Source organism: Oncorhynchus masou, chromosome 12, assembly GCF_036934945.1.
Source record: "Oncorhynchus masou masou isolate Uvic2021 chromosome 12, UVic_Omas_1.1, whole genome shotgun sequence".
Classification (NCBI taxonomy): Eukaryota; Metazoa; Chordata; class Actinopteri; order Salmoniformes; family Salmonidae; genus Oncorhynchus; species Oncorhynchus masou.
The window spans coordinates 76,894,060-76,907,464 of NC_088223.1; the positions used below are offsets into that span (position 1 = coordinate 76,894,060).

The 13,405-nt window shown below is 43.3% G+C and overlaps 2 protein-coding genes across 5 annotated transcripts in view; one reads left to right on the forward strand and one right to left on the reverse strand.

Moving 5' to 3' along the window:
* Nucleotides 1-175, forward strand: part of LOC135550839 (cation channel sperm-associated auxiliary subunit gamma-like) — a 28,121-nt gene extending 27,946 nt beyond the window's left edge. Inside the window, exon 30 of the mRNA XM_064981987.1 lies at nucleotides 58-175. Coding sequence (XP_064838059.1) covers nucleotides 58-149 — 92 coding nt within the window. The 3' untranslated portion in view covers nucleotides 150-175. The remainder of the gene's footprint in view (nucleotides 1-57) is intronic.
* Nucleotides 169-12,548, reverse strand: LOC135550836 (heterogeneous nuclear ribonucleoprotein L-like). 4 transcript variants are annotated; one of them, XM_064981981.1, is made up of 14 exons: nucleotides 12,425-12,548; nucleotides 11,494-11,612; nucleotides 11,111-11,348; nucleotides 8,950-9,037; nucleotides 8,537-8,631; nucleotides 8,351-8,423; nucleotides 3,083-3,118; nucleotides 2,749-2,817; nucleotides 2,349-2,629; nucleotides 1,668-1,789; nucleotides 1,370-1,571; nucleotides 1,160-1,217; nucleotides 883-1,026; nucleotides 169-549 (listed from the first exon to the last, which is right to left on the reverse strand). In XM_064981981.1, the coding sequence occupies exons 1-14, from the start codon at nucleotides 12,503-12,505 to the stop codon at nucleotides 491-493; spliced, it is 1,665 nt and encodes a 554-aa protein (XP_064838053.1). In that variant the 5' UTR covers nucleotides 12,506-12,548; the 3' UTR covers nucleotides 169-490. The 4 variants fall into 4 exon arrangements, with proteins under 4 accessions (XP_064838053.1, XP_064838052.1, XP_064838055.1 ...); XM_064981980.1 differs by having other exon boundaries at nucleotides 883-1,035; nucleotides 1,157-1,217; nucleotides 12,425-12,546; XM_064981983.1 differs by having other exon boundaries at nucleotides 931-1,026; nucleotides 12,425-12,544.
* Nucleotides 12,549-13,405: the final 857 nt, after the last annotated feature.

Consider the following 13,405-nt stretch of genomic DNA (forward strand, 5'->3'; position numbering starts at 1 on the left):
TGTTCATGGTTTTGTATCTGATGCTATGTACTGAAGAGGGTGGCATCTGTGTTTCAGAATCTGATGTCTCACTGGCACCTAGTATAGGGGATGGATTTCACAGATCCAGGGATTCAAGGCAGGGCTTAAGCCTAACATCTACTAACTGAAAGAAGAAAAAAATATCACTATAGTTCACCATTCACTTTATTAAAAAAAGAGGCAGTGTTAACATGGAATTTTAATTTGTTTCATAATAGGAAAAGGTTCTTTGTTCTGCGGTCTAATGTACTGAACAAATTCAAATGTTTTAAAATAAAAAATCAAACAATACACACTGGTAAAAAATCTTGCCCTCAATATTATCACTTAAGTTAAAGGAAAACGCTGGTCAATCTCATACATTTTGTTTACAATTCATTGGGTCATAGAGGGGACTTGGAGTGAAGACATGACTGCAATATACACTATGCATGGACACAGAGTCAAGTGGGGGGGGCAGTTGGCATGCCTAGTTGGCATGCTGCGCAGTTGAGAAACACAGCTTCAGTGTATAGGGGTACGGACCACCTGGAAGAAAGGGGGGGAAGGTTAGCCAACTGTGGAGAGATGTCGGGCCAGAATAATACATTCTCGTTAACTAGTCTGGGGTGAATTCCCAAAAACAAAGAATTTTTAGCATTAAGATCAGTGTTCCTCGATTTATGCATGAGTCAACATCCGAAGCGTTTACCATGAATGTGATCTCTGTGAACATTTGGTAAATTGCCTTTTAAAAAGGCTCATTGTCAGTAGGGTGGTGCAGGGCCTTCGAATGAATCCCGGACTGATCTTAGTACTAAAGATCATGTTTTTGGGAAAATCACTCCTGAATGACAGACTAGTTACTGTGTGTTTGCTCACCGTTGGTATCATTAGCTGTGGTGTTGTTATCGCAGTCTGAGTACTTACTGGGGTTCTTCATCTGGTAGTGGTTCATCATGGCCAGAGCCTCCATGGCGTCGTTTATAGATTCCCACTCCAGCAACCCGGATGAGCTCCGCTCACCTGTCGCGCCACCCGAGGCGAGAGACACAAATTCCAATTTATTGACACTGCAACATCAAACCAATGGGAACTCACTCCAATTTAAAAGACCAGATGCAACATAATTCATGCAAATAAAGTTCATATTACTCACTCTTTCCAGTGAAGAGTTTGATGTTAGATGGGTTCTTCACACCAAGTTCCTCACAGACCTGAAAGGATAGATAAAGGGTTTGTTCATGAGAAATGCATTTTCCACCCACACACAAACTAAGTAAGCCAAACTTGTCAAGTTCAACCCTCCCAAGAGAACCAACAGCCCAATTCTAAGCTTCCAGCCCCCAATCCTCTCCAGTTGTCTTACCCCGTTGAAGACCTCCACGGAGATGTCGGGCTGCCCGTTGAAGAAGTGCAGGACGTTGCTCGGGTGCTGAATGCGGTTCTTGGCCGCCTGCTCCGGGGAGGTGAAGCGGTTGTTGCGGGAGCCATGGAAGTCCTTGAAGCTGCTGGAGCCATCCTCCAGCTCGTAGGACTGACCAGGCATGATGGCCTGCTGCTTGGACACACTGTGGACAGAGGATGGACAACATGTTGCATCAATGTGTTTCTAGTCAGTTTCTATGGACATCAATGTGTATGCAGAGTTTGAAAGCAGCACTGACCAGACGTTGAGCTTCTGTTCAAACAGGAAGTTGTTGTTGAGGTGGCTGATGGCGCGGTCCACAGCGTAGCAGTCGCCCATCTCCACCATGGCTGCCCCCGGCTTACTCTTCATGAACTTCACCTGAGGACGGAGGGGGACAGGGCTCAGAAAACCTATCCGACTATCCAGTGGTGTAAAAATACTTAAGTAGTACTTTTAAAGTTGTTTTGGGGGGGTATTTGTACCTTACTATTTATATTTGACAACTTTTACTCCACTACATTCCAAAAGAATGATTTTCTCCAATACATTTACCCGGACACCCAAAATTACATTTCGAATGCTTAGGCAGGGCAGCAATATGGTCCAATTCACGCACCTATCAATATTATGCATTGTCATCCCTACTTCCTCTGATCTGGCAGACTCACTAAACACAAATACAGCATTTGTAATTGAGTGTGCCTGTCTGTCCGTAAGTGAAAGTCACCAAGTAGAATACTACTAAAGTCATTTTCTATTAAGGTATTTCACTTTTACTCAAGTACTACAATTGAGTACTTTTTCCACCACTGCTACTACCCACCTCCAACATGACCATAGAACTTTGTTTTCACCAGTCTATACCCCCAGCAAGAACATAACCATGAAGAGTCTTTAACCTCCGCCTCAGTAATGCACTGTTCCCATCTGAACTCACCCGCTCCACATTGCCATAGAGACAGAAGACGTTGAAGACCCTGTCGGCGTTGATCTTTGGGGGCTCCAGGCCGTACACCATGACAACGGGGGAGTCAGCGTGGGCGCTGTAGTCACCAGGGGGAGGTGGGCCATGTCCATACCCAGGTCCCGCGTAACTGCCGCCACGTCCGCGGCCACGCCCTCCCATCAGAGGCCCCATGCGGCGACCACCCTCGTAGTGTGGAGGAGGTCCGTAGCCACTTTCATCATGGTAGCCGTGATAACCACCGGTTGGGCCGCCTTGTGAAAGAAAAAGATAGGGGGTGATTGGGCAAACTCAAACTGTTACTGGAGTCATTCTAGACATCCCAACAGAGTTGACCTGTGACGCTCATAGTACAATGAACGTCTCTGCCTACCATACTCTGGAGGATGGTCTCCTAGTAGAGCTGGCTGTCTCACACGCTTGTTGGGGTTGGCATTGGGATCTGAGGGCAAGAAACAGCAATAAAGTGAGCCCCTGACTCGACAGTCTATCAGTGTGTCAAAAGGGGTACATCTACAAACTATGGGTCAGTGCTGTGATTAACATGCACAAGAAGCTGGGTAGAGATATTGAGCGTGTTAAGAAAATCATATGTATTTGTTACCATAACTACAAAATGTAACATACTGGAGATTTGTAGGAGGATTTAACATTAGCACAGCATATGGAATGGATACTCTTAACCACTCCCATTTAAACTCACACACCTTGTGAATTGTTCCAATTGCCTTCAGCGTCAGCATCTGTACAGGTACATACACATAGTCAAAACCAAAACAAATTATGTACAAACTCTAAACAAATATTCTTCTACCTAAAGAAAGGCTCAATACATTTATTAGAAAAATATATTGTGAAGGATGTTCTAAGAAAGCAGACTAGAGCACAACCGTGGCAAAAACAAATTGAAACACTAACGGGCTACATGAATTAAGATACATTTTTAATTCCAAATTATTATACTCTTTATTTATACTCTCCTATTAAATGTAGACATCAAAACAACTGATTGATTTTAGCATGAGTTGGGTTTCCTAGTCTGACAACAAATGAATGGTACCCCACCCAGGGGCCACAAAGTCTGAAATACAGTTGACAGAAAAACAAAAACCAGGCCTGGAATTTCATATTGCCTTGCCTGGAATGCTGGACCTATTTTGTGTGAATGAATATACAGAGTTAACCAAAATATTAGGAACACTTTCCTAATATTGAGTTGAACAGCCTCAGTTCGTCCGTATGTATTCTACAAGGTGTCAAGCATTCCACAGGGATGCTGGACCATGTTGACTACCACAGTTGTGTCAAGTTGGATGGATGTCCTTTAGGTGGTGGACCATTTCCTAGTACACACAGGAAATTGAGCGTGAAAAACCCTGCAGCATTGCAGTTCTTGACACATACAAACTGGTGCGCCTGGCACCTGCAATTTTTAAATAAAATGTTTACCTTTATTTAACTAGGCAAGTCGGTTCAGAACAAATTCTTATTTACAATGACGGCCTATCCTGGCCAAACCCGGATGATGCTGGGCCAATTGTGCGCTGCCCTATAGGACTCCCAATCATGGCCGAATGTGATTCAGCCTGCATTCGAACCAGGTACTGTAGTGTCGCCTCTCGCACTGAGATGCAGTGCCTTAGACCACTGCGCGACTCAGGAGCCCAACATACCCCAATATTTTGTTTTGCCCATTCACCCTCTGAATGGCACATACACAATCCATGTCTCAAGGCATAAAAATCCCTCTTTAACCAGTCTCCTCCCCTTCGTCTACACTGATTAAAGTGGATTTAATAGGTGACATCAATAAGGGATATCTGGATAATATCATGGACTACCCAACAAACAAAGAAATGTCCTAAAATGTCCAGCTTACTGTGATTTTACAAACTACATCAGCTTATACATCTAACCGTGGTCTGCCTCAATGTGGAAAACTATATATTTCCATGTTGCTGTGAGACTACACATTTCTATCTTAAAGAGCACTAGCAGAAATCTGAGGAGATTCCAGACCTGGAATTTGATGCATGAGTTTGATAAAAGTCAACGATTCACATATGGGGTTGACAAAGTCAATCACAACAAACGATTTACATTACAATCATTATCTATTACCAGGTCAGTCATGTCTCTTTACATGTACTTACAGCACCATACACGGAGAACACAGGATGCAGAGGGCAGGTAGGGGGGCACTCTTCAGCGAGGATCCTACCCGCCAAACCTGTGACTCCAGCTTCAACTCACAGTTTCCACCTTTCCACACCACCAGAGAAAGAGCATCCACCAATCTTCCATGCTTGGCTTCAAGTTGCTGTCCCTTTGTTTTTATGGGTTGCCATTTGAGGCCAATTTCCAGCTTACCGTGCTTTGAACGCAAAGCAGGAGGACATTTGCACCGTTTGATTGAGGCGTGTCTTGTCGTCAGACACACAGAGCCAAACCTGCATCACACGGGAGGCGTTAGAGGTATCACTTACGGGCCAGTTCAGAAAGAAGAAAAAAACAACGTAGTAGAATCAACAAGAACAGCACGGAAAAGAGAGGAAATGGGAGGGGAAGGTAAAGGGGAAAAAACAGCACCTGAGTCCATCAATGCAGAAAGAGCTTTGGGAAAATGCTGAAGTTTCTATCAGTCTGCCTCTATGCTTGTATGCTTGGCGGGTGTTTGATGCTTGTGTCTTCGTGGTCCCCTTTTGAGTTTGTGGGGTGCGTCTTCTCATGTAAGTGGGCACACGTGCTGCTTGTTTTTTTTTGTACAATAGAGGTGGTCCCCCCATGGCGAAGTGAAAGGCATCTAGTGCTTGGCAGTAAAATCATCTGGAATGGCATTGTCTGCGTGGTGTGTTGTCATGGCGATTCAGCTTGGTGTCGTTGCCGTGAATATTCAGCTCGGTGGTGTGTTATGTTGTTCAGCACAAGATGGGAGAGTGATAGCAAAAGGAAGCCCACACACAAGTCAAGAGATGGGATGGCATAGTGGTAGTTTGAGAAAAGAGTTGTCTCTCTCTGCCTCTGTATATTGTCTCAGTATGTAGTGTCATCTGTTCCCTTCTTAGGCTGTTTAGAGTGTGTTTAGAAAACTCCTCTGTTGCTCACTGAAGTGGTTGTGTCTGACAGTCAGATCCCGAGGGCTGGGAGGAGTGGCCTTATCGGCCACACACCAGACTCCCGCCCCCATCACACAATGTGTTTTGTCAAAACGTGAGATCTTCAGCATTCTGGAGATGAGATATGCTGTACTTGTAAGAGGATGGATGGCTATAAATCTATTAGATCAGTCTGTGGTGGTGGTTAATGCTGGGTGTCTGCTCACAATTGACTCTTGGGAGTGTCTCAGGCCCTTACCATGATCAAAACAGGACGGCTACTTTCCTTAAACCAACAGTGGGATAAAGAGTAAAATGTTTTTTCCTTGCAGAAGTGGAGAGTGGTGGTGAAAATTGGGAGTAGGAAGTATTGAGAGTTGAGGTTGTGTGAATTCCAGTGTCTGTTGCCCCCATTGTGTCCGATGTTTACTGAGGAGCTGGTTGGTTTGGAGTACCAGTGGGTGGGAGCTGTAGTGGAGTCTGTATGAGTGTGCACAGTGAGGACACAATGAGGAGCACCTCTTTCTCATGGGGCAGCCAGCCGCACCTTAACACCTGCACATTAACAGGGACCATCTAAACACATGGGACAGGCGTTTTGTCACCTGTTACCTCAGTGTCAAGTGTCTGAAATGAAGATGTGGCCATGGTGGATATGAAACTACTAAGACAAATTCATTGTAGCTCATATGAGAACCTGAACTACCAAAAAAAAAAAAAAAAAACTCGCCAGGGTGATTAAATGGACTACCACTCCAACTAAAAATGTGTTCAGCACAGCATCTCCAAATGGAGACAGAATGCCACAAGAAACCCTACTTGGATACAAAACATCCATCCACAAATGGAGTAAACGACTGACAGGTCGTAAATTGGACTTCTTGAAAGTTCCAGAAATACCATTGAACAAATGTCTCTGCAATATTCCTAATGAAATAAAGTTAAGGGATAATCCACCCCAAACCACTAAGTCTTATGATTAACAGTGTTAACACTAATATATCCAGGACTTATATACTAGGCGGTGACAGAGGAAAGCCCCAGAAATGGTTAAAGACCCAAGTCATAGACTGTTCTCTCATCTACCGCACGGCAAGCTGTAACAGAGCGCAAAGTCTAAGACCAAAAGGCTCCTTAACAGCTTCTACCCCCAAGCCATAAGACTGCTGAACAATTAATCAAATGGCCACCGGATTATTTACATTAATAACCCCCCCATTTATTTATTTTTACACTGCAGTCACCTCACCCCTACCTACATGTACAAATTACCTCAACTATCCTGTACCCCCTGTATATAGCCTCTATTGTTAATTTGTGTTACTTTATATAAAAATTTACTTAGGACAATATTTACAAATAAATGTAACTCTTTCTTGAACTGCACTGTTGGTTAAGGGCTTGTAAGTAAGCATTTCACGTAAGATCTACTACACATGTATTCGGCGCAGGTGACCGTTTGATTTGATGTGAAAAAATCCTTAAAGAAATGTTACATTTTGTCATAAGGTTGTTAGCAATGTGAAATTCATTGTGGAAATCTGACTACAAAACTCTCTCTGGGCTGACTAACTAGCAAACGTAGCTACACACGATAACAAAGTCATTTTCATGTGAAGTAGTTAGCTAGCTGTAACATTGCCAAAACTACTATCAATTAAGGAGTCTCTCACCGGGTTCAACTTGCAGTTCCTCTCTGCCCAGAGCAAGTGCAGAGTATGATGCTATGTTTCCCAGACACAGGGTGCATTGCAAGGGCAAACTGAGCTGAATAACTTGTACTCAATCTAAACAGTGTACCATCTAAAATAAATATATACTTTGTCATGAGACGATATAAATGGATAAATGTATGCCCATACACATCCTGGACCCCAGGAAGAGTAGCTGCTGCTTCGGCAGCAGCTAATGGGGATCCATAATAAATACAAATACCACTGACTGGCTGATTTGATGATCTGAAGTGCAGGTAATGTTTTTTTGTGTGTTATCTCCAGTGACGAGAACCATTTAGCTATGACACGTTCCTTCATGATTTTCCTGATTTCACAGACGGAGCATTTTAATTTTTACCCCGGTAGAACATAGGTTTTCACCAAATTGACAGGAGTTTAATTTCTGGGGTGGATTATACATTTCACTTAACCCCCCCCCCATCCCTCCCAATGTCAGGGAAACCTGGTCCATGACAACTACAGGGTCAGCGGTTATCTAACTCCCCCTGGCTAGAATAGAAACCTACAGACACTTAAGCCCCAAGGAACAGATTTGAATGCCAAAACCCGACCTTAACTGTGATTGACTAATCAAAAGGAAGAAATAACCAGAACTGTATTTTGCAAACAAAATCTCCAATATGTTTAAGATTAACGGATGCATGGGCATTCCAAGTGAGACGCCTAGAGTGCAACACAGTGCTTGGGTGCTGACAGGAGCTTGATTTGTGGAAGTGAGATTGTGAGGTGTGACATGCACTGCAGGGAATGTGAACCTGTGTGATGAGACCCCAGGTTCTTCACTGTGGCATAACAGGGAATTCATCAGTTTACCCATGAATGCATGCGTGGTCCGCAATGCAGACAATTCAACATGCAGGAGCATGTGCTGCAAAATGGCTGCCCCTCAAGGTCACTCCTCGTGCCCTTACTGCACGTCTGTGGTGTTGAGAGAGCATGAGGACACAGGGTGATGCATCACAGACGTAGTGCCTCTGAACAGCTTCCGCTGCTCGCTGTGGTTGTGGCCAAAGTTACCGTGGAGCAGGGCGTTCAAAGGCACTACAGCCGGAGGCCTGGGACTCTACCCATCCCACAGTGTCATTAGAGCAAAAGGAGGAGAGGAAGGGTAGGGGGACGCCTTGAGGGGCCGTGTGTGTTTTACCTTGGCCACTCAGGTTGGGGTTTGTGTAGTCCCAGGTGTCCTGGTCGTTCTTGAACACATTGAGGCGGGTTGGCTGTGAAGACAAGACATTCAAACATTTCATTATTTTGCCCATCGCAGTGTTCCTTCAGTGAAATGAGCTCAGTGTTTGGATGGACAAATGGAGATAAGCATGTAACCACTCACCTTGGCGTACTCAATCTTCAGTGTGCAGCAGCCAGAGTAGATGTCTGCCCCATTTAGAGAGGCTTTCGCCCTCTGGGCACTTTGTACAGAGTCAAATGTATTGGAAGTGAAGGAAACTATGGATAATAAAAGCATTTGTCTACTTTACACATTACATGTTCACCTTGTCATTCAAAGCTCTGCTCACGAAAACAACGAGCACTTGTTACACAATTAGACCTATATCAAGAACAAATAAACAAATATTTACTAGCTGCCACCTACAGACGACTTGTCAGGGGTGCTGACAGAAGCTTCAAGTGTGGAGTGAATTAATATTGTGTGGCATGGACTGCAGGGAATGTGAACCGGTGTGGTGATGAGATCCCAGGTCCGATACACATTTTTGAACAATGAGATTTTGAGCAAAGGATATTCCACCATGGCCTGAACTCCATTCTTCCTGAAGATGACGATCCTTTGCACAGGCCCACAGTTGTTACAGACGGTATACAGCACATCCTGCAGAACAGAGAACCAAAATAGTTTGATTGAAGGCCCAGTACAGTCAAACTTGATTTTCCTGTCTTTTATATACAGTACCAGTCAAAAGTTGACACCAACTCATTCAACAATTTTTCTTTTTACTATTTTTTTAAGTTGTAGAACAATAGTGAGGACATCAAAACTATTAAATAACGTATGGAATCATGAAGTAAGCAAAAAAGTGTTAAACAAATCAAAATATATGGGATTCTCCAAATTAGCCACCAGTTGCCTTGATGACAGCTTTGTATACTCTTGGCATTCTCTAAACCAGCTTCATGAGGTAGTCACCTGGAATGCATTTCAATTAACAGGTGTGCCTTGTTAAGTTTTGGAATTTCTTTCCTTAATGCATTTGAGCCAAATCGGTTGTGTTTTGACAAGGTAGGTGTAGTATATAGAAGGTAGCCCTATTTAGTAAAAGACCAAGTCCATATTATGGCAAGAACAGCGCAAATAAGCAAAGACAAACAACAGTCCATCATTACTGTAAGACATGGTCAGTCAATGCGGAAAATTTTAAGAGTCACAAAAACCATCAAGCACTTTGATGAAAGTGGCTCGCATGAGGACCGCCACAGAAAAGGAAGACCCAGAGTTGCCTCTGCTGCAGAGGATAGGTTCATTAGAGTTAACTGCACCTCAGATTGTAGCCCAAATAAACTCAGTTAACAGACACATCAACTTTTTTTTAAACCCAAATCAGTTAAGAACAAGTTCTTATTTTCAATGACGGCCTCAGAACAGTGGGTTAACTGCCATGTTCAGTGGCAGAACGACATATTTTTACCTTGTCAGCTCGGGGATTTGATCTTGCACCTTTCAGTTACAAGTCCGACGCTCTAACCACTAGGCTACCTGCCGCCCCAGAGGAGACTGTGTGTCAGGACTTCATGGTTGAATTGCTGCAAAGAAATCACTACTAAGAGGACACCAAAATATAAAGACTTGCTTGGGCCAAGAAACACGAGCAATGGACATTTGACCAGTGGAAAACTGTCCTTTGGTCTAATGAGTCCAAATTTGAGCTTCTTGGTTCCAACCGCTGTGTCTTTGTGAGAAGGAGAGTAGGTGAACGGATTATCGCCACATGTGTGGTTCCCAACGTGAAGCATGGAGGTGGTTTGAGGTGCTTTGCTGGTGACACAGTCTGTGGTTTATTTAGAATTGAAGGCACACTGAACCAGCATGGGTACCACAGCATTCTACATCGATACACCATCCCATCTGGTTTGCACTTACTGTGATTATCATTTGTTTTTCAATAGGACAATGAACCAACACACCTCCAGGTTGTGTAAGGGCTATTTGACCAAGAAGGAGAGTGACAGATTGATATACCGGATCTCAACCCAATTGAGATGGTTTGGGGTGAGTTGGACAGCAGAGGGATGTAAAAGCAGCCAAAAAGTGCTCAGCATATGTGGGAACTCCTTCAAGACTGTTGGAAAAGCATTCCAGGTGAAGCTGGTTGAGAGAATGCCAAGAGTGTGCAAAGCTGTCAAAGGCAAGCTACTTTGAAGAATCTAAAATCTATTTTGCTTTGTTTAACACTTTTTTGGTTACTACATGATTCCATATGTGTTATTTGATAGTTTTGATGTCTTCACTATTATTCTACAATGTATTTCCACACTGAGGTTGGAATAATACTGGGAAATTGTGAAAATGATAATATAATGCCATTTTATTGTAAGAGCTGTTTGAAAAGACTGGCACAAATGTCAGCCTGTTTTATTGGGATGGAGTTGGGGCCTGCCTGCCTGGTGGTAAATTAGTTAATAGACTAATGAGAAAGAGTCAATAACATCTAGTTTTCGACCACCCCACTTAGACCACTCTGACAGTCCTTGCGAAATTCTTGCTTTAGAAATTGCTCTTTGCTGTAAGGTACTTCATTCTTATCAAATCATTTCTGGGTATTGAGACAAAAGAAATGGCTGAATTGGACTTTTAACGGTGTGTAAAACAATGTGTTGCAGTGAGCCAAACAATGGTGCCTTGTCATTGCAATGAAACAGCTGACTTGTATAACGGTGGGTGTGTTACCGAGGTTATGGGGTAGATAGGGTTCATGATGGTGAGCAGAAGCACGTTATTGACGCTGCGTGAGTCGTCTGGGTCTCCGGGCCGGGAGATCTTCTGGCTGGTGGAGTAGTTGATGAAGGAGGGGTGCCCAGCAATGTAGACCTGGTTCTCAGCTGCGTAAGTCACAGCGTTGCAGGATCCATTCAAGTCCTCATACTCCACCAGGGCCTGGCGCTTCTTGGGCATCATGACCACATAACTGAAGAGAATGGAAGATTGAATAATTCAGTTTCTATGCACTGCAATTAGGATAATGGGCTACAGGAAGAAAATACATCAATGATGCAAAATCTAAAATCTATCCAGTCCAAGAAAAGGCTTGTTCAAGTGTGTTGGACAGTCACCTGATGGTCCCGAACTCCTGCAGGGCTTCCACTAGATCTGCTTCCATGATGCCATCAACAAGGCCCCTAATGTGGACCACCGGGGAAGGGAGCGTTTTATGGGGGTCATCATAGCCCTCCTTACAAACAAGACAAAAAAGTTAGATTTAAAAATAAATAAATAAAACTACAGATGACAATACCACGATAATATACACATCCCCAGGGTGTATACCAATCAAAACCAACCCTCCATTAATGACAGGCACCACCCCAGGGTACCAAAAAAACCTAAACAGTGATGGGGTTGATATGAACAACACAAACTGAATTTGTAGAGTAGTGGGGGGCTTTGCATAAATCCTGGTCTTCTTGAAAAGACAAGACCGTGCATAAGTGAGTGGAATGGCTGCCTGCCAGAAGATTGTTAGCTGGCTAACGCTTGTCGTACATTCCACGTAGGCCCAAAATAGCGTACGTTACCCCATACAAACAAGTGATATCATCACAAGGTTCTTCCCAAATACTAGGAAACAAGTGTACTAAATTAATGAAAATGGTCACCAAGCATCTCCGCTTGGTTTTATTGATGGTGAGCCTGATGACAAACCTGAACTTAAATCTTCATCACACAACGCTAACGTTAGCTTACTAGAAACATAGCTTCATTAACCGCACATCTGACAAAAAAAACTAAGTTAACCATGTTAGCGTTTAATATAGTTTGATTTTATATACAAGCTTGGTTGAACAAGCAAAAACGCCGGTTGTGAGGCTAGTTCTGCTAGCCAATTACAGAAACGTTACCATAGCTAACTAGTTCCGCCTAGTTTCGGCTCGCTCATGTTCAGCACTCATATTTTGCACACTTGAAGTTCCAAAACGCCGGCTATTTTTGTTTTACTGATGCATGAACCTTTCCTTCCCAACGAAGTGGCGAGTCAATGCTTACCGTCGTCATCCCGTCTTCGGTTTTCTGTCTTTTCGTTGCTCTGCCACCCTCGTTGTAGTAGCGACCTGCTGCGGCGGCCATGTTGTCCCAGACAAAACCCTCAAATGGAAAATCGTAAAGCCGAGTGAAAAACTACAACGTAACACAAAGGAGCTCGAGCACACTTACAGTGGTGAGAGTGATCCTTCAATCTTTCACAACAGACCAATCGTGCGAGTGTGATACATTATCCCTCCCCTAGTGTTTGGACGGTAGAAACATTGATAGAAAAGAGGTGAACACTGGGATGTTGCATGTCTAGTCTCTTAAATATTTTTTGTTATTCAATGTAACTAGCCAATGTTATATCACATCATAGAATTCATACGTTATGTTTACCAATGTCTATGGAACGTGAGCTGGGGATACAAGCACTACCATTAACAAATCGTTTCTCACAACAAAAATCACATTTAGGATTGCAAATCAAAGGCTAAAGTATTTAGCTATAATGTAGTTTGTCTGGGAGATGGGCAAAGGTTTCCCTATGAAAACTTCATACAGTAGCTAATAAATCATAAAAATATCTGCAATTATTTGGTCAGTACATGTTGTATCCTTGAGATCATAGGAGTTCGGATGAAAAACGTACCCAAATGAAACTACCTATTTCTCAGGCCCAGAATATGCATATGTATGCAGAATTGTCAGATGATAGAAAACTCTAAAGTTTCCAAAACTGCCAAAATATTGTCTGAGTATAACAGAACTGATATTGCAGGCAAAAACCTGAGGAAAATCCAACCCGGAGGTGCTGTTTTTCCTGAAAGCTCTCCCGTTCCATTGCCTGCCTTCACTCCATTTAAAAAGGGATATCAACCAGATTCCTTTTCCTATGGCGTCCACATGTTGTGAACAGTCTTTAGACATAGTTTCAGGCTTTTATTTAGAAAAATGAGCAACAGCTTGGAGCAGTTTCTCTCTCCTATTGAAGAAGCTGCA